Here is a 24,863-nt window from a genome sequence, read left to right on the forward strand (position 1 = left end):
AGATGGCGGCCAAACCGCTCGCTGGCACCTCAGGGGCAGACAGGGAGCTGCTACTGGGCCAGGAGCGCAGCGCGGTCCGGTGGCAGCTCCTTGCCTGCGCGGCCCGGCCGCCCCCGCGACTGAGGGGACCCCTGAGGCGCAGACGGCGCTGGAACGGGGAACGACCAGTCTGTATCTTGCACAGAAACACTCTCCACAGAAACACTCTTCCCCATCCCAGACTCGATGCCTTCACATGCTGCTTCCTCTTCGCTCCCTGCTTGCGTTATCGTACCGCCATTTTCTCTCTCTACTTACGAGAACTGAATTTCAGTTGTAGAAATACAATGTAAGCTTTCTTGGGCTGTCTGGCTCAAGAGAGACCGAGTGTGCCACATTGTACCTCACTGATTTGCAATAACCTCTCACTACTTGGGAGACTCTTGCTCCTGCTGAATGCCATCAGCTCCAGCACTAGACTGGCCCAGTCCACTACCAGCATCTCCTGGCAGACCAAGTGAAATCCAGGCTCAATTTCCAAATCAAAAGGTGTAAGACAAACTTGTTTCAAACCTGGTTTATTTTCCTGAAGTGAACGGACCCAAAGGAACTATACAGTTTGATTACAGAATACTGTTACAGGCTTAAGAAAAAAATAATACAGAAAATGTACTGACAGAACTATCCTTGGAAGTTTTTCTGCCACTCCCAGAAGTGAGCAAGTCCTGTCTATAGTTTCAAAGAAAAAACCTCTTTAAATGCTGCTGGTCTAGTCCTCTCTGTGGAGAAGCTGGGGGGGGGCAGACAGACAACAAAACCCACCCCAAACAAAACCACTAAAAAACAACACACATTTCCCCTAACAATATTTAAAAGAAGCGCACACAGATACAGCATAAGTATCTAGTCACACCAATTCAAGAATTTACACCTGAAGAAAAACAGCTCCAACAAGTATTGGTATGTACTCGCATGCGGATGTCATGCCCCTCGCAAACTGGTGTCATTTGCAGCCAAATGCCCGGACTGTTCCTGGACTGCACTCTGGCTGGGGCAGTGATGGTTACCTCTCCTATTCTTCCCTACTTCACGTTCATCAGCATTCACCAATACTCACAGCCACAACCCTGAGAACAAAACCTTCCTTATATTTGAATAAGGTGTTCCTCCACCCTCTCTGAAGCATTAGAATGGCAAAACATGCTGTATTTTTAATGTACTTAAATGCATACATGTGTATAAATCCAGAATTTCAAAAGCAAAGAATTTTCAATGGCCCTGTGCTTGCAAGTCAAATATAGTGATATGCCAAAAAACATGTTCCAAGACGCAGGCATTGCCTTCATTAATTTTGTCACGCGGTGGACTAGTACTATCAGTTGGAAGAGCTCTACTTTTAGGGTACACCATCCACAGCAAGTATACTGGAAATAAACTGCTTTTGCCCTTATATCTTATTTTGCTTGGGTGGGAATGCTATACATCTTTTTAAACTGATTTAACTGCTTCCCCGCTCCCCCCCCTTTATACACACTTGTCTATATACACACCACATTCGTGTTACAGCCTTACCTACACAAGTTTGATACAGCAGTGCTGACAAATGATGGTGGCGTGCAGCTTTCAGCAGAAAGCTTCTTTTCTCAGCCTAAAATAACTCTGACTTGGCAGAAAAGTCCTTTTCATTTGTACACCTCTGCTGTTTTTGCCAGCATAGTGGTTCATTAGGGTATGATCTTTTTCACTCTCCTATTAAAGAATTGTATAGCTATGCCAAGAGACTTATCTATATATAAACCAAGCCCACATGGGTTGCCCAGGTGGTGGTGTTTGTTGTTTTTGTTTGTTAGTTTGTTTGTTTGTTTTTAATTTTTCCAAGCAAACATTTTCTAATCTCAATGAGCAGGCATCTTATAAGCTCTCCTGTTTACATATCTGGATTGGATGAGAGTTTTGACATACCTGCAGCAGGTAACAAAAGAACCAATACAATTTAAGACATTGGTCTGACAACAATGTAAGAAATAAGTCACTTGTTTTAAAATTAAAAATAGTTTTTGAAAGAAACGGATCTCAAAAATAGACCTTGAGAAGAACAGTCAGAAACGAAGGAATTTCCTTTGAAAGAAAGACCATCATTATTTCCATTCCAGAATGGGTTTACCTGTCATTGTAAAGAAAGGGGCTTTTGTCTGACACTTCTGCATGGGGAATAGCCCCTTTTTTCACTTGGATGTCTTCAAATACCCTATCTAAGCTCATCAAGTCACCTGTATCAGAAATTAGATTCGTACAACCAGCTTGAGGTTGGTTTAAGATTCTTCCACAGATTTACCACTTGATTTTGATTTTCTTGACAAAGTACATCCTGATTGTAAGAGGATGTAATTTGAGACACGGCTTTATCTGCAGGACAGCAATCCCCATCATCTCTGTAGTTTCCATCCTTCTGTGGATCATTTCTCTCTTTTAATTCCATGGCTGGTCTGATCAAAAGACCATCCTCATTCATTCTGTAGTCTTTTATCGCTTTCTCCCTTCGCAGCTTCTGGATGTCTGCCAGCTGACGCAGCTCCTCTGGCAGCTCCATGCAAGTGGGCTGATAAGGAAAAAAAAGGAAAAAAAAAAAAAAAAACCAGAAAAGAAATCAAATCAATACATATGCACACACATGCTCTACTTTTGTTAGTACCAGATAAGAGCTCCCTCTGTAATTAGCCAATGGAACAGAACAATCATCTCTCATTAGATCTGTGGCATGTATCAACTACCTGCTTACACAAACAATACCTCAGGGGAAAAAAGTGCATCCACTCCCCTTTTTCTTTTAAAGGCATTAATTGTTTACTCCTTTATTATGAAGATCTTCAAGATTAAGTAATACCTCACATATGGGATTTGGATGTCTCCTGAGAAACCTTTTGCACTATAAAGTTGTTGTAAACCCCCAAAAGAGGCATAACCAGTTCATGTTTGCTTGTAGGAGCCACTGCAGAGGCAGTTTTCCCAGTTTTTCATTTAAAACCATGGTATTCTGTCTATCCTATGGGTAAAAAAAAACCTCAAACCAACAAACCTTATGGGGAAAAAAGCCAACATAGTCAACAAATCAATGAAACAGCTGCTTAGGAAGAACATGAAAGGAGACACACTCCTTGATTTGGTCCTGAGCAGTGCATGAGACTGTTCAATGTGTCACATTCAAGGATGTGCTCCTTAACAAGGACTGCAGTGCTCACCATCTTTGTAGGAGCAATAACAACAACAAAAAAAAAATATCCACAGTGTTGCTCAGCTGTAGAAGGGAATTACACAAATAAGAAAGCTTGATAAAAAGTAGTAAGAGGCAGCCAAGCAAATTCAATCCTAGCAGGTAGCATGGAGACAACTTCAAGACAACATACAAGCAGCACAATAAGCATTACCTCGCAGCAAAAGATCACAGAAAGAGTGAAAGGAAACCAGCAGCACGACAGGTTAGGGGAATGGGGGCTATGAAGTAAGCATCCTTCAGGAAAACAAAACCATATCCAAGTAAAGAAAGTGGTAAGGATGAAGTTACAGAAAAAAACAAAGGGCAGGCCATGATAATTTTATTAATATTTAACCAAAATATAACAGAACTAATAAAAAAAAATTCTTTAAACATGAGAGGAGCACAACATGTCAATCATGCTGCAGGGTCAAGTGATTATCAGAATACAAAAACAGCATGGTAAAACGCACAATATTTTTTCTCTTCTATATTCAGCAGGAAAAAGTGTGTGGAGATTCCCATACCAAGAACATTCATTATGTACCCAGAATCGGTTTAAGATTGTCCCATACATACTTAATACCAGTACTTGAAATACAAACAGCAAGGTGGATTTTGTCCAAAATTCCTGAACAGTGGAAGAGGAAAAAGCTGAACTAGTAACTCTAGTATCGTGCTTAAAACCTGCCTTGATACCCAGGAATTGAAAGATGGCAAATGTTTAAAGAAGGTCCCAGGAAAAATACAGGAGGCAACATGCTGGTAAGGCAGATGTCTGTATGAGCATACTGGTAGAAACACTAAGAACAGAACGAGCGCCTATACAGATGTGATGCACCGGAAAAGTTACCACGGCTTTTGTAAAAGGAAGCCATGCCTCATAAAACGCATGTCTAGAAGTTTGCACAGATCCAGAGGAAGGCTTAATAGTTCAGGCAGGATTACAGAAAAAAGCAAAGCAAGCACTTGAAAACATCACACTTCAGTTCTGTTTAACTAGAAGAATTTACATCCAGCTTCCTAACTGCCACAGTATCCTACAGTAAGAGGTAATCCACACTCTAAACTACTTAAAGCCAAGTTGCACAAAATTTCAAGCTGTATGTTCGTAATGATTAATATGCACTGTGTGCAGTGCCAACACACCTGCCAATTAGGAAAACTTCTGGCTTGGGCATGCAATTATATTTAGACAGAGTTTATGCCACTACATGTCATGAACGTGTTATCTGATATTATATACTGCACTGCACCTTATCTACTGCAGCTTTACCTTAAGTGCATTGGGAAATCACTCTGCTGCATAGGGGTGTGCAACTCCCCTACGGTACCAGAGCTCTGCTTGTGAACTGTCACCACTTAAACAAGAAAACACTGCACTTCTAGAACATTTGCTTCTTTACACTGATGGGTTCCCAGGCTGCATTTGCTTCTTTGAATCTAAGTCTTAAACATCAGAATGCAGCTGCATTTCCAAGTGCCTAACAACACACAATATGAATCTACAAGGAGAGTTAGAAATCTAGCACATCTATATCCTTTACTAGCTCTTTCTAGTGACAGAGCTGCAGAGGCACAGAAATCCATTTTACTTGATGTCTGCCATCCACAAGAAGAACAATTACTCTTGGCAGACCGTTGTGCTGAAAACGCAGGAAACTGCGGAGACCTTCAGGGTGGGAAGTTTGTGTGGACTTCTCCCCCTCAGCGGTAAGGAAGACTATCAGTTTGAGAAGGACGCTGAAGAGGCAAGCTGAGGGTTTTGATAATGAAATGCTAGGGATCAGAGGTTACCATTTTGCACCTAGTTTATGGGTAAAAAGTCAGTTGCTTAGGAGAGAGTGTCCACTGTTCAAAAGACTCAACTACTACTTGCAGGTAATGACACAAGAAACCACAGAAAGCATCAATATACATTTCCAAAACTGTCAGGATCAATGAGATGCCTTTCTTTTTATTTTCTTTAAAAAAAAAAGAAAATCCTTTATTTTTTCTTTTCTCCATTTTCCTTTTCATTCTCTTCTCCCAGTACTACATCAATAAGGGTGTTGCATTACCATTTTTGACTGCTGTGGACCACTGGCAATACTTTACTGTTGCTAGTGACTGCTAGGATGTGTGACACCCACCTTTTCTGCAACGCATTCCTGAAGGAAGCTCTAATCCATGGAGTTGCATCCTGTCACCCTGACAGCATGTCTCCCACCTGGTGTGCCAGCTCACAGGCCAGCTTTTCATTACATCTTCTGTTACTGCTGAAACAACTACTAAATGACAAAAGAATGTGTTTGGCTGTCCAGAAGCAAGGTGGAAGTCCTGCTGGAATGGCTGCCCACTGACTGACCAGAAAGACTCTGTTTCTTTGCAATTTCCAGCAAAACATCTGAAAGATCAAGGGGAAGAGATGGCTGAAACCTCAGGTGAAACCAGGACTACCACCAGTGACTGCTGCAATTGCTCATGAGAATTATGACATCCAAGTCAAACACTCAAGCATACTATTTGCACAAAACATGTAACTGCTGCTTGCTCTGCTCTTACCAGTTTATTGCTTTCACAGCAATAAACTGTCATTAATCTCCATTTCTAACAGCTTACCCATAGCCTCTGACAACCTAGGACTTTGTTCCCATCCAATTATTTATGAAAACTTGTCTTACGTAAAGGGAAAGCACAAGCTTCTTTTGAAATAAGCTGGAACAAACCAAAACCTCCACCAGTCATTCATGTTCAAGAAACAAGGCAAACTTAGACACGGGTACATGCAATTATGCACAAGTTCGAAGTCAAGCACTCCTGAACATGTTGGAGGCCACAAGGATGATCTGACCCTAGTAGAGGCTGTGCATTTAGCTAGCAAGTGATTCTTCTATTCTGCCACTAATTCTGCCTATTAGAGCGTACAGAAACATCCTGCTGAGGAACAAGAGATGCACGCAGAAAACTGACTGCAGAGACCGGGCATACAGAGCCCAAGGAAGGGTGGTGAAAATTACATTCATCAGCCTTATTCACACTTGCTTTTCCTCAATTCTCAGTGGATGCAGTGATCCATAAGGGCAAGTGAACACACTTGGCTTTTACTCACTCCATAATTATGCATATTAACTTTACCTTGCTGCTATTTCCAAGAGGAGGAAAAACAGGGTCTCGTCCAGATATGCTCCCAGAGACCGAACCCCCTGATTTGACAAGAGGAGAAAGTAAGTAACTGCCCCAGTGGTTATTATTCAACGTTACTGGTCATTACTCAGCATTATTCAATTCACAGGCAACCTCAGACTGGAAAGCCAAAGTATCTTTTTCAAGCAGTATATCCTGATACTGTTATTACCCACAAAAGCACTTGGAATTACAAACTTCTGGATGTGGCAGTGAGCTAGGAAGGATTAGGAGGATGCTACCATGCTAGTCCAAGCTGAAGTTCGATGTTGTAAATCCTGATCCAGGAGCTGAGATTTAACGTGACAACTGGAGATGGGAAGGAATGTGGCTACATATTCCATCCAGGTTCAGTACTTCATTTTTAATGAAGTCTCATGATTTGAAACTGTGTCTGTATCTGTGTAAGTTGTTTTGCAAGCATAGTTTCCATGGCAGTGTCCTAAGTTTGGGGGAATGGGAGAAGGAAAAAGAGCATTCTTCTGTGTGACACGATGTCACTCAATAAGATCAGAGGAAACAAGAGCAGGCCAGGGAAGCATGGTTCGGTTCATTGCTCTAGTCAGGTACGACGTACTCAAACACCTTTGTAGCCCAGAGGCACAACAGAAGGCATGTCTACATAACTAACTATCCCTTTGTAAAAAGGCTGAAGACCTGGTGGTTCTGTTCAGAAAGCACAGTCCAAGAACTAAAACAGAACAGAGAAGGGCCCAGAAGAAGCTTCCTTACCTGGAGTTACAGAAGTTAGTCAGTTTCCAGATCTGGTTATCTTCCCCAAGTGCCCGTAAACCAAAAAGGCAATGATAACCTGGAGACTCTCTTGCCTAGTGGCTTTCAAGCAAAGTAACTTTCAAGTAAAGGCTTGATGTACCACAGATTGTTCCTGTTCACTCAGAAATTACATCCACCTTCCAATCTAGAAGCTGAAGCAGTGCAAGATATCTTTATGGGCCTGGACCATTAATTGTCTTTGGCTTTGCTGCAGTCCTGCTTCAGCAACAGAGGCCTCTCTTCCAGTTCTCCATCATGGAAAGAGCATAGCTGATAACATATTTAAGGTTTCCAAAATGTTTCCCTGGCATGAGTATTTACTTCAGAATCCACAGTGATCCATTACTACTGCTGAAGTAGCGTTGGAACTGCACCAGATCCTGTCTGGAGAACACAGTCATCAAGCACAGAGTCTCTCAACATCAACACTGGAGTCCGACTCCAAGATGAAGTCAAGCTCATTGCACCAGACTTGCTGCTCACCAAGGGTCCAAGGTGGAACATAAGTGTAAATTGTAACTGGTCAGTGTAAAAAGTAAAATAGTCCTGTAAAAGCATTTTCCAGGTAACTTTCAACTGTAGCTCCACAAAGTGCACAGATGGCATAACACAGACCTCAGTGATGAATAACCTTTACTTCCAAATATCCACAAAAAAGCACTGTAATAAATAAGGGGCGGGGGAGGCATAAGTATCTTGACTATTACTTCATTCTGAGAATCAGATCTGAATAAAGGCTTTTTGATTCAGGGAATTAATAGAGACTTAGCCAGAAAACCTAGAAGTTGTACAAACAAAGCTTTTTTTGTTTTGCCTTTTTTTTTTCCTTCTTAAAACCGAATTAGCTCATCAACTTGCAAAGGTTTCCCTTAAAGTTAACTTTGTTTACTTATTGAAGAAACTAAAGTAACAGACCAGCTTTAATTAAACCAAACTCCCTATCTGGAGTTCAAATATGTATTTGCAAACAGATTTTAAATAAAGTAGAAGAAACTTTCATTTGTGTGAAATTGCAAGATATAGAAACAACAGAAAATGATTAACAGTGAAATGATGGTGAAAATGGTTACTTTTACTATCCACACTACAAAATTTCTAAAGCAACTGCAAGAAATATGATTATCAGATGTGATATTAAATAGATCTTAAAAATGCCACTTGAAATGATCAGGGTCAGATTAATTCCTTGGCTAATCTTATGGAATAAATGGATTTAACATAAGGATTGGCTTCAGCAACCCGAGTACCACTTTAAAAAAATTCTACAACCAAATAGTCCAATGCAAACCAGAATTTGTACAATATGCACTTCAACAGACTGTTCTTTTCCTTTGTGTCATGTCTACTTTTGCATGCATTTCACATTGGAAATTCAGGTGTCAAGCTCCTTTTTTGCCACGAACTATGAACAACTTTTTCTTTTTAGAGGAGAACTGCCAAATAAAGAAGGTTTTCACATACAACCTCTTCTCTTCTATTTGTGAGGCAACTATGACCTCTTGTGGTTATCTAAACTAATCCTGTAAATCCTCAATAATGAGATTTACTGCTCTGAGTCCTTAAGTAACTCCCAAAGGATTCAGGTCTGTGCTTGAGTACTTTGTTAAACCAGGCCGAAGAAAAAGAAAATTTCTTCCATGAAGATGGACCTGCATTCTCTTCTCCTAATAAATTTTTCAAGACATTTACAACTGCAAAAATGAGATGGTACCAGGATTTAATCATGTTAGTTAAGTGTCATTGTGATGAACGAGGATGTTTGAAAATTCACTTTTCACCCGATTTTAATACCCGCAATAGTTATTACTACAATAACTTACATAGTTATTGCAAGCCCTCCTAAGATTACTTCATTGAGAAGACAGAAAAAGACCACAGCAATACCACTGCTTGTTTGGTTTGCGGGACCTGTTCTTTCCATTAGTGCAAGAAGTCAAGCTCCTTAACCAAAAATCTCATTTCCCCCCTACTTTAAAAATTAACAAGCAACTACAGAAGTGGCCACCATACAAGCACCACTCCAAGGTATCCGGGCATGCAATACCACTGGTTCTATGTAACCAAAGATGAAAAGTGTGACTTAACTTGATTTTCTTTTTTTTTTAGATAACACAGGTGAGAACAAATTAGGGAGACAAGATAACTCAGAAATGCTTTTACAGAAATAAAAATCTTTGGCCAACAAGAGACGTTATTTCTCAGAAACAGCCAGTATATGCAAAACAGCTCAGCAGTAACGATGACAGAATAGGAGAAAACAGGAGAAAAATAGAACAATATTTGGGGACTAAATGTTCTTATCAAAACAAAGCAACTCTTGCAGCTCCAGGTAGCAACACTTCACAATTGCCTGTCCTTCTTCATGCCCTTGCACACACACAGCCCCTATTGAAGCCCAGAGGTTCTCAGTCTCAGATTAGAGTGAACAGAAGGCACATGTGCATGCATCCATGCCCTAACAGCTGCAGCTCACCATCCACAGCACTAACTTGAGATGGACTTGTGCTAATGGACTAACACGAAATGCAGCTAGGTAGATACAGACACCGCCACTTCTGCTGCTAGACACAGGAAACAAGGTACATGGCATAAAGTAGGGTGCAGAGTTGCAGAAAAGGAAGCTGCTGTAGCTAGGTCCTCCAGAGTTTATCCATCAGAGCCTTAGATCAAATCACTAACCAGAGAAACAAGCAAAGACATACCTACCTTTGTGCTCCCAAGGTGATCTCCAGATCTAGTCCTATAAGCATTTAAATAATCACGTACTACAGCCGTTAGGTCAGACATCAAGTTATCCATTAGAGATGAGTGGAGCAGCAGAAGGTGCATAGCCTTCAGAGCCAGTGCTTCAAGGAGAGAAGCTGGAAAGGGTCTCAAGAACCATATGTCAGGATTCTCCTGTGTAACCCAATGCAAATGAAAACAGTTATTTAACTAGCAAAAATTATAACAAAGCTTTTCATCACATTCTTCTGCAGTTTACAACATATATCTCCTGATGCTGATCTTTATTTTCAGTGCTACTAAATGCTTGCAGCTTCTAAGCCTGCGGATGTTAGAGAAGAGGGAGTTTGGAAGAGGGATTGCTTCTTTAAAAAAATGAAACAAACCAAAAACCAACATGCACCTATTCCAGCATTTAATGCTAAGTTCTCTCTCACCCATCTCTGAAACTAGGTTGGATTTTTAAGAGCTGAGCCGAAAGATCTACAGGGGAAAAAAACCCTCCCATCAAGGGAGCCAGTGAAGCATCTGGGGATAGTAACATCTTCAGCCATCACAACTGGAAGAACATGAAAATAAGCCCCCATTAAGCAGCATGACTATGATACCCTGAGCAAAACTGCCACTACACAGTGGCGTGCACTAGCATATTTACTACATACACATTACACAGTCATTTTCCACTTTTAGTCTTCAGACCAATAGGAGGATTTGGTCTGGTAAACCAAGGAAGGTATGTTGTCCTTTGGCTTAGATTTGCAATACAGAACTCTCTAAACTGAAATTTTCAGAGACACTATTAGAATTCCAAAACTTATATAAAAATAAAGCTGTGTTCAAATTAGAGGTTTCACTGAGTAGCTATTATAGCAGTATCAAATAACATTTAGTTCAGGCTTTTGAGAAAAAATTTAAGTCTACAAACAGGCAGTGCAAAACCACTCGGATTTATTCAGGAAGTTACAAGACCAGTGTGAAGGGAGAAAAAATGCTCTGGTAGGAAAGAGATTGTTCCTATACAGTAAAGAAATCCTGCCTATACAGTGAGGTCTCATTTACTTGCTGTATTTAATAGCTTCTTTAGAAGTCTCCCCCCTGCCCAAGAAACAGCAAGGTCATGTGATTAAAAACCCAGCAAAAACATGCCACAACTGGAACTAGCATATTTATATACTATTTGTTTAACTAATTTGATATCCTTCTATGATACAGTCACCCAACTAGTGGACAAAGGGAAGGTGGTGCATGTAGTTTTTCTGGATTTTAGTAAGGCTTTTGATACCGCCCCTCACAGCATCCTTCTGGACAAGCTGTCCAGCTGTGGGATGAGTGGGTTCATGGTGCACTGGGTCAAGAACTGGCTGAAGGGCAGAGCTCAAAGGGTTGTACTGAGTGGGGCTACATCTGATTGGTGACTGGTCACCAGCGGTGTTCCTCAGGATTTGATTCTAGGGCCAGTTCTGTTCAATGTATTTATCAACGATCTGGATGCAGGAGTTGAATGCACCATTAGCAAGTTTGCAGATGATACCAAACTGGCAGGTGCTGCTGATTCTCTTGAGGGACAAGAGGCCTTGCTGAGGGATCTACATAGATTGGAGCATTGGGCTATGATTAACGGGATGAAATTTAGCAAGACCAGATTCCACACTGGGCACAAGTATAAACTGGGAGAAGTGGCTGGAGAGCAGCCCTGCAGCAAGGGATCTGGGGGTGCTGGTCAACAACAGGCTTAATACGAGTTAGCAGTGTGCCCTGGCAGCCAAGAAGGCAAACCGCATCCTGAGGCGCATCAAACACAGTATAACCAGCCAGTGAAGAGGGATGGTTATCCTGCTGTATTCAGCATTGGTGCAGCCTCACCTAGAACACTGTGTGCAGTTCTGGGCCCCACAATTTAAGAAGGATGTGAAGGTCCTCAAATGCATCCAGAGGAGGGCAACAAAGCTGGTGGGAGGGCTGGAAGGAATGTCCTATGAGGAGCAGCTAAGGACTTGGGGCTTGTCTAGTTTGGAGAAGAGGAGGCTGCGGGGTGACCTCATTGCTCTCTACAGCTTCCTGAGGAAGGGAAGCAGAGAGGGAGGTGCTGATCTCTTCTCCCTGGTATCCAGTGATAGGACACACAGGAATGGTTCAAGGCGGCACCAGGGGAGGTTTAGACTGGACATCAGGAAGCATTTCTTTACTGAGAGGGTGGTCAAACACTGTAACAGGCTTCCTAGAGAGGTGGTTGATGCCCCAAGCCTGTCAGAATTTAAAAGGCATTTAGACAATGCCCTTAACAACAGGCTTTAACTTGGTCAGCCCTGAATTGGTCAGGCAGTTGAACTAGATGATTGTTGTGGGTCCCTTCCAACTGAAATATTCTATTCTATTCTATCAAGCTTATGTTTCTCAAATCTTAGGAGCTCCTGGCCCATTAAGTTTTCCCTTGCTTGTCCCCATCTGAAAGACTAACAAAAATAATGACAATAGAGAATAATGATTTGGCAAGTGCTGCTGAATTGCACAAGCAATAAGAAAAATCGCTACTCTCATTTTTTCATTCTAATAGTGCTGGCAGTAACACTTTCCTCTTTCCCTACTTGGCTCAGGATTCATTTTAACCAACTTGTTCTGTTGTAACTATGTTTCAGAATTAGTCAAATATATCAAGTTATCCAGAACATTTTTTACTTAAGTTATATATATCTTCTATTGTACAAGCTTCGTGGTTCTTCAAAACCTCGATTTCAAATAAGCTGTTAGGAAATATCAGCATAAGCACTGATGCCAACTAAAGTTTGCATCTGTCTCCTGAGTAAGTATTACAGAATGTCCTCATCTACAGCAATTTGACCACTGCATAGTGCCATGCTCTTAAAAAATCTGATGGAAACATCTCAATATGGGCAAAGCACAGTTCACAATTAAGTCTTCAGAAGGCTCCTCATTGAATCACTCACTGAAGCCATCTGCTGCCTGCACTTCATGATGGCATCCCATTTGGAAGGTATCTTCAAGTGCTGCATCAAACACTCCTGTAACGTGCAGACACGGTGTGGCAGGAAGCCGCCTGTTGCCATTGAGAACTGCAGAGCATCAGCAACCTGTGATGAAAGGGATCAATATGCCATGACCAGCGTCCATAAACCCAAGGCAAAGAAAGTGGAGGTTTGACAGTGAGAATGCATATTAGAAGTAGTACGCTGCAAACAAGTGAATCCTCATTTTGACTGCACAGCTAGAGTTGCACAGCTAATAATCTGATTCCTTAAAGCTGTTAAGTTACACAATGGGATAAATTAATTTGTAAGAATGACTTATATAAGTTATATGTTGTATTAGCCTAAGGCTTCTTCTAGCCCTGTACTTGTCTCCAGACAGCAGGTGGTTAGGAGCAGTATCAGAAGAGAGTAAACATACAGTGATACTTCCCCATGATACTTATGATTTCGCCTTTTATCTAAAACCTGAAATAGTGATGCAATGTAAGGAAGACATGCAAAAAAATGCAAGTTGTCAAAAACCTTTTGCCTAAAACCTGATTTTGCCAGTAAGAGTCATCTTTGACAGCATACAGAGCCAGAAGGGAAGCAGACAACAGCCTCCAGCAGTGACTGCAGGGCATGGTGTTTGCTTGTTCCCCATCCTGGTTTCATCCCTTTTACCCTTCTGCAGTAAGAGCAGGAACAGCCCTGACTTGTCCCTAACCAAGGAACACAAAGATGAGTGGGACGATTGCACCAGGTGCAGAGAAGTGACAATGGAAAAGGGAAGCCTGGAAGAGAGTCCACTCACCAGGGGAATGGAGAGGAAAAAATAAAAAGCCTGCATCCACACTCATAATCTGAGACTGAGCTATCCATCATTAGAACAACCTACCCTCCCAACTTCCCCTGCTACTCAGAAGCCCAGATTGCCACTATGGTCCCCCAAAATCCCCACTGACCTCTCATAGCCCTTTTCTCCTTACTAGTCTCTCCTAAGAAACCTCTCAGCACAAGCATCCACAATCCTACCAACAAAACCATGAGTTTACAGGCCAGCCCAGTTTTACTGCAAGGGTTACAGCTGAAGCCACTGTCCAAGCTGTTCTACCACACGCTGCCCATGTGCTATCTAGACCAATCCATGTAGTGGTATGATTTATTAACGACTAAAGCTGCCTCTAAGGCATCAGGTAAATAGCTAACTGCTGCCTTCTCTGGCAGAGAAGCCACGTATTTGCTAAGCCTACCAGAAGAAAGTGCTAAGCCAATCCATTTACTGAATTCCCAAGGAATAAAAGATTATATGAAGGTATTATGAAGAAAATGCAAAAACATTAGAGTACCACACATGGAACAAGCAATCTTGGACTAAGGAAAGAAATTATGTCAGACCTCCTATGCTCTGCAGTAGGACAGAGAATCTAGGACCGCTTATATTTCTGCTGAGTACACTGTTGCAATCCAAAGTCTACAACCATCAGCTGAGAAGTGGCAAGAAACATACCTGGAGAAAGGAAGTGCACCAATTCAAACTGATGAATTCACTGCAGAGAAGAAAATGGAGAAGACCCAGGTGAAGCTGACCTTCACTGGACTGTAAGCACAAATCACCGATAAAGAGGAATTTTCCATCACTCATTACTGAACAGTCCTTTGTATTGTACTTCTGACCCCTAAAACCTTCTCTGGGTTTTCACTCTCAGTGACCAAACACAGATGAAGAACCAGCTCAGGAAAGATCTTCTCAAGCAATCAGCTACTTTTACTCAAAGTCAAGACAAAGATCACATTCAAATCTACAGAATTATATTCGATTCCTCTAGAAGGTTAGTGAGAGAGTTTCTAGTTAAGGAATTCAGTGCATTCCAAACAAGGAGAGAAAAGACCTGAATATTTAAACAAAAATAAAAGAATCTTTGGAATCAATATTCATAAAAAGTCTAACCTGAATGAACAAGGTTATAGAATAAACTTGCCAACAATGAAAACAATGGTTTAGCTTTCACTGCAAATCTTTGTCCAAAGTCATCGCATGCTAATGGCTTGAATTCAAGGGCAGAAAAAGCTATGACAGGCTAAAGAGTAGTGTATGTGCATTGATCTGTGGAACCAGACAGCAACAGTGACTTCTGCACTTGTACATTTTATGATTAAACCTTGCATGGACCTCTGTCTTATGGAAAGCCTCAAGCTGTCAAATTGTCTTTATTCTTTCAGCACACACCTCTAGGAAGAATTGTATTATTTATTTTGGTAGTACACAGATATGCAACCAACAACATTTTACAGTAGGCAGGGATTTCAGAGCGTGAGAATGCTCTAGCCTCATGATGCAGAGCGGAAGTTTCCCAGAAGGCAAAGTTAGGGATGTAAGCACCGACAACAGCCAGCTGCCTGCTCACTGTGCACCTTTGTAGGCTGCTATAGCCCCCCCCCCCAAGGCAGTCAGATATGAAATAGCAGTATCAAACTTCCACACACATTATCATTAGAAGTTACTTCAACAGGTGATGCTTAAATACTATAAGAACATCAATGGAGAAGACAACGAGTGAACATCAGAAACCTTTCACTGCCATCCTCTACCTGTTATGTTAATTCTATTTGGTTACTTATTGCAAGGAATAAACAGTTGCAGCAACTGGCCAAAACCGGTCATAAATAATACTTTTCAAATTATGCAGGTGGGATCCCATCTAAACCAGAATTCTTCATTCCATTGCTGTGTTTTTTAAGCAGTGTCACCTGTGCACACAGCCTGTTCTAATTTCAACAACACTGGGAAGCTGTCTCTAAGAAGTGCTTCACAAAAAGCATCTATGAGAGTTTGCTCAGAGATATCTCCCAGTTACTTGCTCCAGCAGTACACAGTAGAAGACAAGACAGCTTAATTCCACAATATCAGGTACACTGCAAGGTAGCCAAAACCAGACTACTTCACCAGCTTACTTACATTAGAAGTAGGATTCAGGCCAACAAATCAGAGTAATTGAATCTAACCCTAGAGATTTATCAGTGCAAGAAAAGCACGCGCGTCTGCTCATACCAAGACAACAGAACAATGAATGCAATTCTGCGTACCTCAGACACAAGGGTAGATAGTGCTGGTTAGTTATTTCCACTGTATCAGTTATACGTTCTAGCCAGTACATTGTGGAGCACTGGTGGGAATTTTCAGCCCTACCTTTTTCACGCAGTCAAGACTTAACACTGACATTGATATTTGACCTGTAATGGAATGATGTAATTTTTAGGGGCAAAAAGCCAAACTAAAATCAGAAAGGGACTGAGAGAAACCTCTGCTGTATAAAGCTTACTACGTAGCCCACATTAGGGCTTTGAAGAGTTACTATAGGTAGTCATATCCATGACATGAAAAGTCAGTATATGGGCAAGGACAAGCCATACATAACTATGCAAACATCCATGCTCATTATGAAAGGTCATAGCCATTATATTATTGTCTTCTCTCTTGAAAGGGTCTAATTCTCCTGTTAGTTGCACTAACATTAATTACCACAACTAACAGGGCCAGCACCAGCAACCTGGTAACCCGGCCTGTTCTCACATCCACCACTGCTTTTATTAGCAGGTGCTTCCTAGTGCTGAATACCTGTAGCCTGAATCTGTCTGAAAGAATAACAAAGAACATAAACCACAAGCTGACCTGGCTCCTGTTTAAGTCACAGTAGCCTCAGATTGTGTCAAGTTTGAACAAGACCAGTTTATACATCTTAAAAAAAACCCAACACATTAAACTTGATGTTAATATTACATATTAGCTACCTTTTAAAATGGGTCTCCACAAGACTCTAAATAACATTATCAGCCTTGTCTGCTAGTTCTTTTTAGCTGGAATGCTACATTTACACGGTTCAGCCTTGTCTGCTAGTTCTTTTTAGCTGGAATGCTACATTTACACGGTTCAGCCTTGTCTGCTAGTTCTTTTTAGCTGGAATGCTACATTTACATGGTTCAGCCTTGTCTGCTAGTTCTTTTTAGCTGGAATGCTACATTTACATGGTTCAGCCTTGTCTGCTAGTTCTTTTTAGCTGGAATGCTACATTTACATGGTTCAGCAACTGCCACATTCTAGTAATGTTAAGCCTTCTCTGAGAGAATGCCCTGAACAAGGCTGAAGTTTCTCTTCTTGAAACTTTTGCTCCCAACCAGAATATTTGAAGGGTACCTGTGTATCAAAGACATTGAAGAGAAGGACACCGTACTGGTGAAAGAGGCAGTCTGAGATCCAGCGGCAGTCATGCATGACCTGAAGCAAGAAAGAGCTGTCAGACAAACTTGTGTCCAACTGTGACTTTTTTGGTGCAACTAGATCATTATGTATGTATATGACCTCTGCCACCACAGCTGTACTCACACACGCCGTACCCTTACCTTCAAGATGTTTCTATCTTCCAGCACCATTTGTAATCCATTTTTGAAAGCCTGAGGTCCCAGAAGGAAGATATCAAATAGAAAAATACGGCTCTTTGTTGCTATCTACAATAAATTCAGTTGCAGAGAAAACGAGTGAGGGACAGAAAAGCAAAGGATTTGACAGCGGGAGAACGTGCATTGTTGCCCACAAACCATAATCTCCAATGTACAGGCTTATGTTGGGGAGAGCAGGTTTAGCTTCCTTAATGCAAATTCATAAACATCTCTTATTTTTTTCAGAGATGCTCAGAGACTCTCACAACAATTAGAAAGAATGACCCAGTAGTCTACTATACACAGTTAAATACAGCATCTTAAGACATATCAAGAGCAAACCCTGTGCACAATACTTAAAATAAATTCCTACACCTATTATGGTGACATTTTTAAAGAACCACTTCCAAAAAAGTTCTTTTCACCATGACATTCCTTTCTGCGTCAAAGACCACTACCAAAGAAATAAAGGACATAATTTTCCATCCTAGCATTTCAAACAGGATATAAAATTTAGGTTTAGCCTATGTTCAAATTCATAATGGTTTAACAAAAGCTGTTATTTGAAAGCAATTTAGCCATACCAAAGCAAACATTTTGTGGACGGTTACTTCTGCATAAAGGAGTTAAGTTTGATGCATGAACTCCCACACAAGTTTTTGTTTTGGATAAACATGCTCACTTTTAAACGTATTTAAAAATAAACTAAGATGATTTGGAACCAACATATTAAGCTATTCTCCTTTCTGTCCTTTCCTTTTCAGATGTTGATAATATCACAGCTAATTAAGATATTGTATTATCTTTGGATGAATTTCACTCCTTCAATTCTATTGACATTGTGTTTAGGTCTTGCAGTCTTTCAATAGGTAACAGCTGTACTAGTGTAATTCTTCTGCCGGTATAGAAGTATATAAAAATGGCAAACCAAATATATTACATTATTATATACAAATGTATATATTACATACAAGTTAGATAATTATTATATTGTCTTATAATCGCATAATTCTTTCCATAACAGGTCCTTTATGAAATACCTGATCTGTCTTGAAGAACATCATATCCCTTACCAAAACAGTTACGTAAGTCTTAAACACAGGCTAATCTCCAAATGTTTCTCAGTTATGCCTCTGTTTAATGGCACATTTTGGGAAATACCTGTCTCTTACCCCAAGCCATGAGAGTTTTCCATGACGACACAAATTAACACCTTCTCCTGCTATACTGACAACACACTGCTGTTTCAGGTGCAGCACCTTATGAAATAAATAGGGATAAAATAAATAGTGCTAGAGAATGAGGGGCAGATGGACAAACAGAAAACTAATTTTTCTGGCCATGATTCATATTAAAAAAGGTAAATACAGATCAAAACCATAATGAATCTCAGATATATAGTGATCCAAGATAAAACAGACACAGTATCAGTCCAGTTACAGATAAACGGCTGGAAATTTGACAACTGGAAACATCAATGATAGACTTGGAGATTATGGATAACTAAAGGATACAGACCCCCTGATCTCCTCCCAAGAAATTCTCCTAAGGAGGTTTTAGGAACTTCCTTAAGATCATATAAAGAAGGTGCTCCTTTGAGATAAAAAGGAGAACTCATTTTCTAAGTTATAAAAGAGAAACCCATTACTCACACACACACGAAAATTTTTCAGACAATTAAGATAAAGCAACCTGTGGTACATACGTAACACAAGAGTAGGAGGCATAAACAGAAATAAAAAGGCCAGCTTCTTTTTGAAGCAACAGTCAAGATTCCTCTGAAAGCAGGTTAATCTCTTCCTGTAGGGAAGAGATTTTTTCCTCTGTATGTGCAACAAATTTACTGTAGTAAGAGCCCAAATCCCAACTGATGTTACTGCAAGACAAAATGGCATGGAGGACTTATAATATTGCTGGTCTAATTCAGGGTCTAAAAAAATGCTACTCAAGTTAATAATAAATCTATCATTGGCCCCAAGTTCTGAAACAAAGCCTTTGTACTGAGTCTGATTATGTTATTATACATGATTTAAAAGAAAAAGGTCCAGGCATGTCTGGAGTTCCAAACACCTACAAAACCACCACAATTAACTCCCTCCCCAAATGCCAACAAATCCTTATGTTGTTCCCTTCCTAAACAAAATAATTGTTCATTAAATAGTAATGCTAACCCTCACTTCAGTTACTGGTGGTACAGAGTCTGAAAACAGCAACCAACACACACTGATGCCAATTCACATCCACCCACTGCAAACTCATATGCACTGCATTCTTTCCCTACACGTATGAACACTTTAAATATACTTTGATGCCACCAGAGATACCATTTCTACTTGACTTAAAGAAGCCAGTCACCACCTATTACTCAAATTTCACTACAATCTGTAAAAGCCATTTCCAGTATAAAACTTGACAAAGCAGTGCACACAATCCTGCCACCTAATGGATCTACGGACAATTAGGACGGAACAGGCTTAGAAGTCATATACGCTGCCTAAGAGCTATCGTTAATACTTACTGCTGGGCCAAATTTCTGCTGGAAACAATCAACAACTGTGTACTCCACATTCTCCTCTTCCTTCTTCTCTAAAAGGAAATAAAAAATAATCATTAGACACTTCATTTACTTGAATAAACTTTGCACAAGGTATGTATTTCAGTCGTATAATCACTATTTTCTAGTTTAGCTGTACATTTCTTCCGTCTCTGCTTCCTGAACACACCCAAACAGATTACTGAACTATCTGATTCAAATGTGTACAGTCTACAGCATGAGCCAAAATTCTGTTTTTTGACAGAAAAACTGGCTGTTTATAAGTGAGTTGAGGCATTACTTTTTGTCATTATAATGCCTAAAAGAAAAAAGGTTTCCGTTTTACAAACTAGATCCATTAAAAAAAAAAACCATCCTAATTCCCAGGCTCGTCCAGGGAAGGAAAAAGATTGTAACAAAGACAAAACTAACACACCACAGAGCACAGACAGCTAAGGGATCAAGGGGGCAAAGAGAATTTAAGCCAGAATTTAGTATTTTTTAACACCTGCTTAAAAATGTCTAATGAATGTGTAAAGAAGGGTTCTCAAAGATTCTCCCTTCTCTTTAGGTAAGATGCAAATATTGATAACATGCATTCATGACAACACAAGGACAATCTTCTAAACTCTAGTTTCAAAGATCCTAAGAACAGATGTTTAAGGCTCTCCCAGATGACATCAACCCTTGCTCATTTTCTCCCCTCCTACCCAGGCAAATGCAGCACACCTTCCTTTAGCCTACATGGGTCTTGCACTCTTGTCATGGCTGTACGAGAAGAGAATGAGCTAATCCCATTTTGGATCCCTACCTGTGTACGTGTATACAGCAGGAACCAACCAAATCAATGCAAACACGTGACAGCCAGCACAGAACCAAAGGGCAATAGCCTTATTGAGCTTTGAGTTATCCGTCACGCCACATACATTTCAGGAACAAGTGTAAGATTAAAACAATCACCAGAGAGGAATGCGCACTGGCTGAAGCCAGTTTACAGGAAAAACATTCTGGAAAGCAGATGAGTTTCCTTCTGATGTTGTGAACCTATCTGCAGGCAAAGAGCTCGTACCTGTCTTTCTGTGACCATTGTTCTTTCAGAATACATCCTGTTCTGGTACAGGCATACCAAGAGTTCACAGCCTTTGGGAAAGATGTTGTCTGACAAAGAAACTAACTACATTGCTTGACTAGCATCCACATTACCTGCGAGGGAGTATTTTAAGCTGTTTGAGGCTCTGAGCTGGCTCTTTAGGGCAACACAAGGAGAACTCCATGGGCCACAATCTGCTGGTCCTGTGTATGCTTGTTTTTTCCCTTCAACAGCTGAAGTGCCCCTGCATGAGCAAGGCAACCACAGATAGCACAGAAGTCAAAACATAACACATTCCACCAGCATGGACATTTTAATAAAGAAATTTTCTTCATCCAACCCCATCTACCTGTGTCCAGACAATGAACTGCTGCATGTGAAGCAATTTCCTAATCCAATGTGCATGGCGCTTAAAGAAGATCTTGAAGCTACTCAACAATAAGCTTATTTTGCACAAAAGGGCCTTTATTTCAGATAATATTTCACATCTTTTCTGGAAGTAAAAGGTGAAAGCAGAACCTGAACAGACGTTCACTGCAAAGGTCAGTAATGGTTTCAAGAGAAGAGAGTTCAGAGTACAAAGAATGAAGTACCTGACCTGAGCCCAAGAACCATGCAATTTAAATGTCTGTAAGTCTTTACACTGAATCAATAATACTTGATCCATTAGTTACTGTAATTGGAGGGCGATTTAACAAGTTTGACAATATGTAAAACAGTTACATCCACTGAAACTTTACTGTAATCAAATGGAAGTTATTAAATCATATAAAATGGTGGCACGACAGGACAAAAAAAAAAAGGGAGTTAGCAAACATTCACCTAACTGAAAGATGTCACATGTAAGATGCTTAATTTCTATGACAGGACAGTCTGAGGTCAAAAATACTTCACTGGGAAATACAACTTCTTAGTATAAATTTCCTTATATTGACATAAAAATGTCCCGTTATGATTACAGAGCTCCAGTCATGTACGTCTCTATGTCAATAGAGTAAAACATAGAAACTTTCTGATTAGCCTTTAGATGTAGCTGAAGAAACTTGTATCTAAAACTGTGTATTTAAAGGATTAACACAGGAATCTGCTACTGAGGGGAGCATATTCAAGTATGTGTGAACCTAGGCTTACTTAACAGGGAGAAAGAGGACAAGACAACAGCAAGCAAGAAGGCTGCTGCTAATCACAATTCTATGTGCTTTTTGACTATATTTTAAGGACTATTCAGTAGACACCACTTCATTCCTACTTCCCTTAAGAGGAAAAATAAACTATTCAACTGTGGTCTTGTGAGAAGACTCAAAGCAAAGCCATATAGAAGCATGGGTCTGCAGGAGTTTGAAACGTATTTTTACCAGCTTCCCAAAGTCACATTTATATATGTTCTGAGAGAGTCTGTATAAACCTAGCCTTCCCTGTGTAATTGTTCTGGAACTGTTACACCACACAAGAAATGCTTGTGGGAAATCCTCCCTGAAACCATAGGTTGACAAGAAAACAAACACAGCAAATTCTTCTATCTAGGAACACTAGTGGGAAGAAAAAACAAAGAAAGAAAAAAACAAGAGAGAGAAATTGTAAGCAATAGCTTGAAAGAACCTTTTACACAGTGAAAGTCTTCCACTCACCACCTTGTTCACTTCTTTAGAGCAGAGAAATACAAACTTGGCACAGCTGAGTCTGAACATCAGTATTATACCAAATGTAAGTGGTGTCCTCCCCTAGCAAGTGCATCCCACCCCTTCCCCTACCATGAAAGGAAGGAAACATTTCAACGTACTCAGAGAGCATTGCTGTTCCCTTCCCTGAATCTGGTTCATCCAGCAATTCCACTGCAATAGAAATAAACGATTTATACTCTAGTGCCGACAAGCAACTTTTCGACATTTGTTAACTCCCAAAAATGAGAACCATAACCCATACTAACCACCATAGGACATTGCCGTACATGTAAAAAAAGAAATTGAACTCAAAGTGTTGTTTAGTTTTAAATTCACTCTGATGTACAAGTCCACATAAAATAACTTATATCTGAAATACACCTTGTGTAGGCTACTGAACTTTAGAATTTAAAAAAGACTAATGGCTTAGCATCCCACCAAAACCAAAGTCAGTATTGAACTACAACTAATTACTTTACAGACTATTACAATAAACCAGGTGTAATGAAAAAGGCAGAACGGAGTCAGTCAACCACTTGATAAGTCCAATAGCTGCCTTCTAGCCATTTCCCCCTCAGCACTTCACTCCTTGTTCCCAATGCAAAGCAGATGCCAACAGAAATGCACAGGACCTTTAGATACTATAAATGTTTTTCTTAAATAATCCCATATTCTTATCGCTAGTGAATCATGGAAAGAGGCTCAGATAAACAGACCATTTAATAGAGGTACATTTGCCTGTGCCAGTAAAAGCAAAACCAAGTTAACCAGAACTTTAAGCAACTTAATGTCCCAGCAGAGCCCACTAGTGAAAGTCTTGCACATATAAGAACACACACTTAATGTAACTTAAAGGCATAAACAGGGGTCATGCTTATCTCAACTGATTACCTTCACAAAATGGTCAGGGTTGGAAAGGACCTCTGGAGATCATCTAGTCCAACCCCCCTGACAGAGCAGGGTCACCTGCAGCAGGTGTAGCTGAACAGCTTCATAGCTGTTACTTTCATTAGTGGTCTTATTGGACTTCATTCTTCATTTGACTAATAAGCTTTAATACAGTACAGACACAAGACCTTTACAAAATGGGGAATTATTATTTTATTGATAGTTAATTGAGGAAGAAAAGTTGTGTAATTTATACAACATTCTACTGATTTTAGAAGACAGACATGCAACTGAAGAATTCAACAGAATGACCAAAAAATGGATTTAAAATGCTGAACTAAGAGCGGGCATGTCCCCTCTAACTCACAATGCAGTGACAAAAGCCTCACCATTGACTATTTCACGGTCAAAAAACATCTTTACTCCTGGAGTGCTTCTGCCAGTTTCCAAGTTCTTCACTGAAATGAGGGGGGGCAGAAATACATACATCAAGCTCCGCTGTTTGGGCTAAAAACTTATCAGTTGCAGAACAAAGCAAGACCATAGGACAGGGTAGTACTATTAACTATTGATAACAAATTCAACAAGTGGGTTCTTTGAAGCGACAGCTCTTTGGCTGTACAACGCGGGGTTTGTATGAGATGACTGCGCCGAGGGCAGAAGCAGCTGCAGCCAACTCCTGCTTGGCGCGTACGCTTTTATCCACCCCGGTGCCCATGTGGGCTCCCGGAACGCCCCCACTGCCGCTCCACGGGAGGCCGCCCGCGCCCCCCTCCCCCTCAGCGAGCAGCCCGCCACAGCTGGGCTCGCCCGACCCCCGCCCGCCCGCTCCCCTCACACAGGCCCAGGCGGCGGTGGGCGCTCTGAGGGCCGGCGGGGCCCGGCCCGGCCCTACCCTGCCCGCCGCCGCCGCGGTGGGCCCCGACCTGTCCGCAAGAGGAGGCTCCGGTCGGGGTTCACGTGCTGCAGCACCCCCTGGAAGACGCCGCATTTTAAAGTGACTTTCACGGTTCTCCCCAGAAGAGCAGCGAAGCGCTCGTCCCTGAGGGCCATGCGGCGGCCCGGGTCAGCGGTGAAAGAGCCTCCCGCGGCGGGACACCTGCAGCACAGAGCAACGGAGGGAGTGCGGCGGGACATTGAGGCCCCGCCCACGCCCCGGTGGGGGGCGTGACCATCAGGGCCCACGGCCAATCACGATGGGGGAAACTTACCGCTAGGACGCTATAGGTAGAGAGAGGCAGGAGCTGTTTCGCTGCCTCGGTTTAAATAGCCTCCAGAGACCGCGCGTGCGCCTGGCAGGGCGCGCTGCGCGCATGCGCGAGGGTGCCCGTCGCCGGCCGGTGAGGGGCGGGGTGAGGCGGGCGGTGAGGGCCGGGCAGCGCCGCGCCGGGCC

The 24,863-nt window shown here is 41.3% G+C and overlaps 1 protein-coding gene and 1 long non-coding RNA gene across 2 annotated transcripts; both read right to left on the reverse strand.

The window, feature by feature from the left end:
- Positions 1-582: 582 nt before the first annotated feature.
- On the reverse strand, positions 583-24,523 carry EXD1 (exonuclease 3'-5' domain containing 1; the record flags this gene model as incomplete). The annotated part of the gene is made up of 11 exons (XM_082484758.1): positions 583-2,578; positions 9,878-10,069; positions 12,841-12,984; positions 17,057-17,137; positions 17,263-17,367; positions 18,471-18,557; positions 19,817-19,884; positions 21,035-21,165; positions 22,702-22,753; positions 23,860-23,928; positions 24,397-24,523. The coding sequence occupies 11 exons, from the start codon at positions 24,521-24,523 to the stop codon at positions 2,255-2,257; spliced, it is 1,380 nt and encodes a 459-aa protein (XP_082340884.1). The 3' UTR covers positions 583-2,254.
- Positions 5,531-7,232, reverse strand: LOC309673059. Its single transcript, XR_014269284.1, has 3 exons — positions 7,130-7,232; positions 6,350-6,417; positions 5,531-5,618 (listed from the first exon to the last, which is right to left on the reverse strand). It is a non-coding gene; the product is annotated as an uncharacterized lncRNA (long non-coding RNA).
- Positions 24,524-24,863: the final 340 nt, after the last annotated feature.

This window comes from Vanellus vanellus (genome assembly GCF_965231255.1).
Source record: "Vanellus vanellus genome assembly, chromosome: 6".
NCBI lineage: Eukaryota > Metazoa > Chordata > Aves > Charadriiformes > Charadriidae > Vanellus > Vanellus vanellus.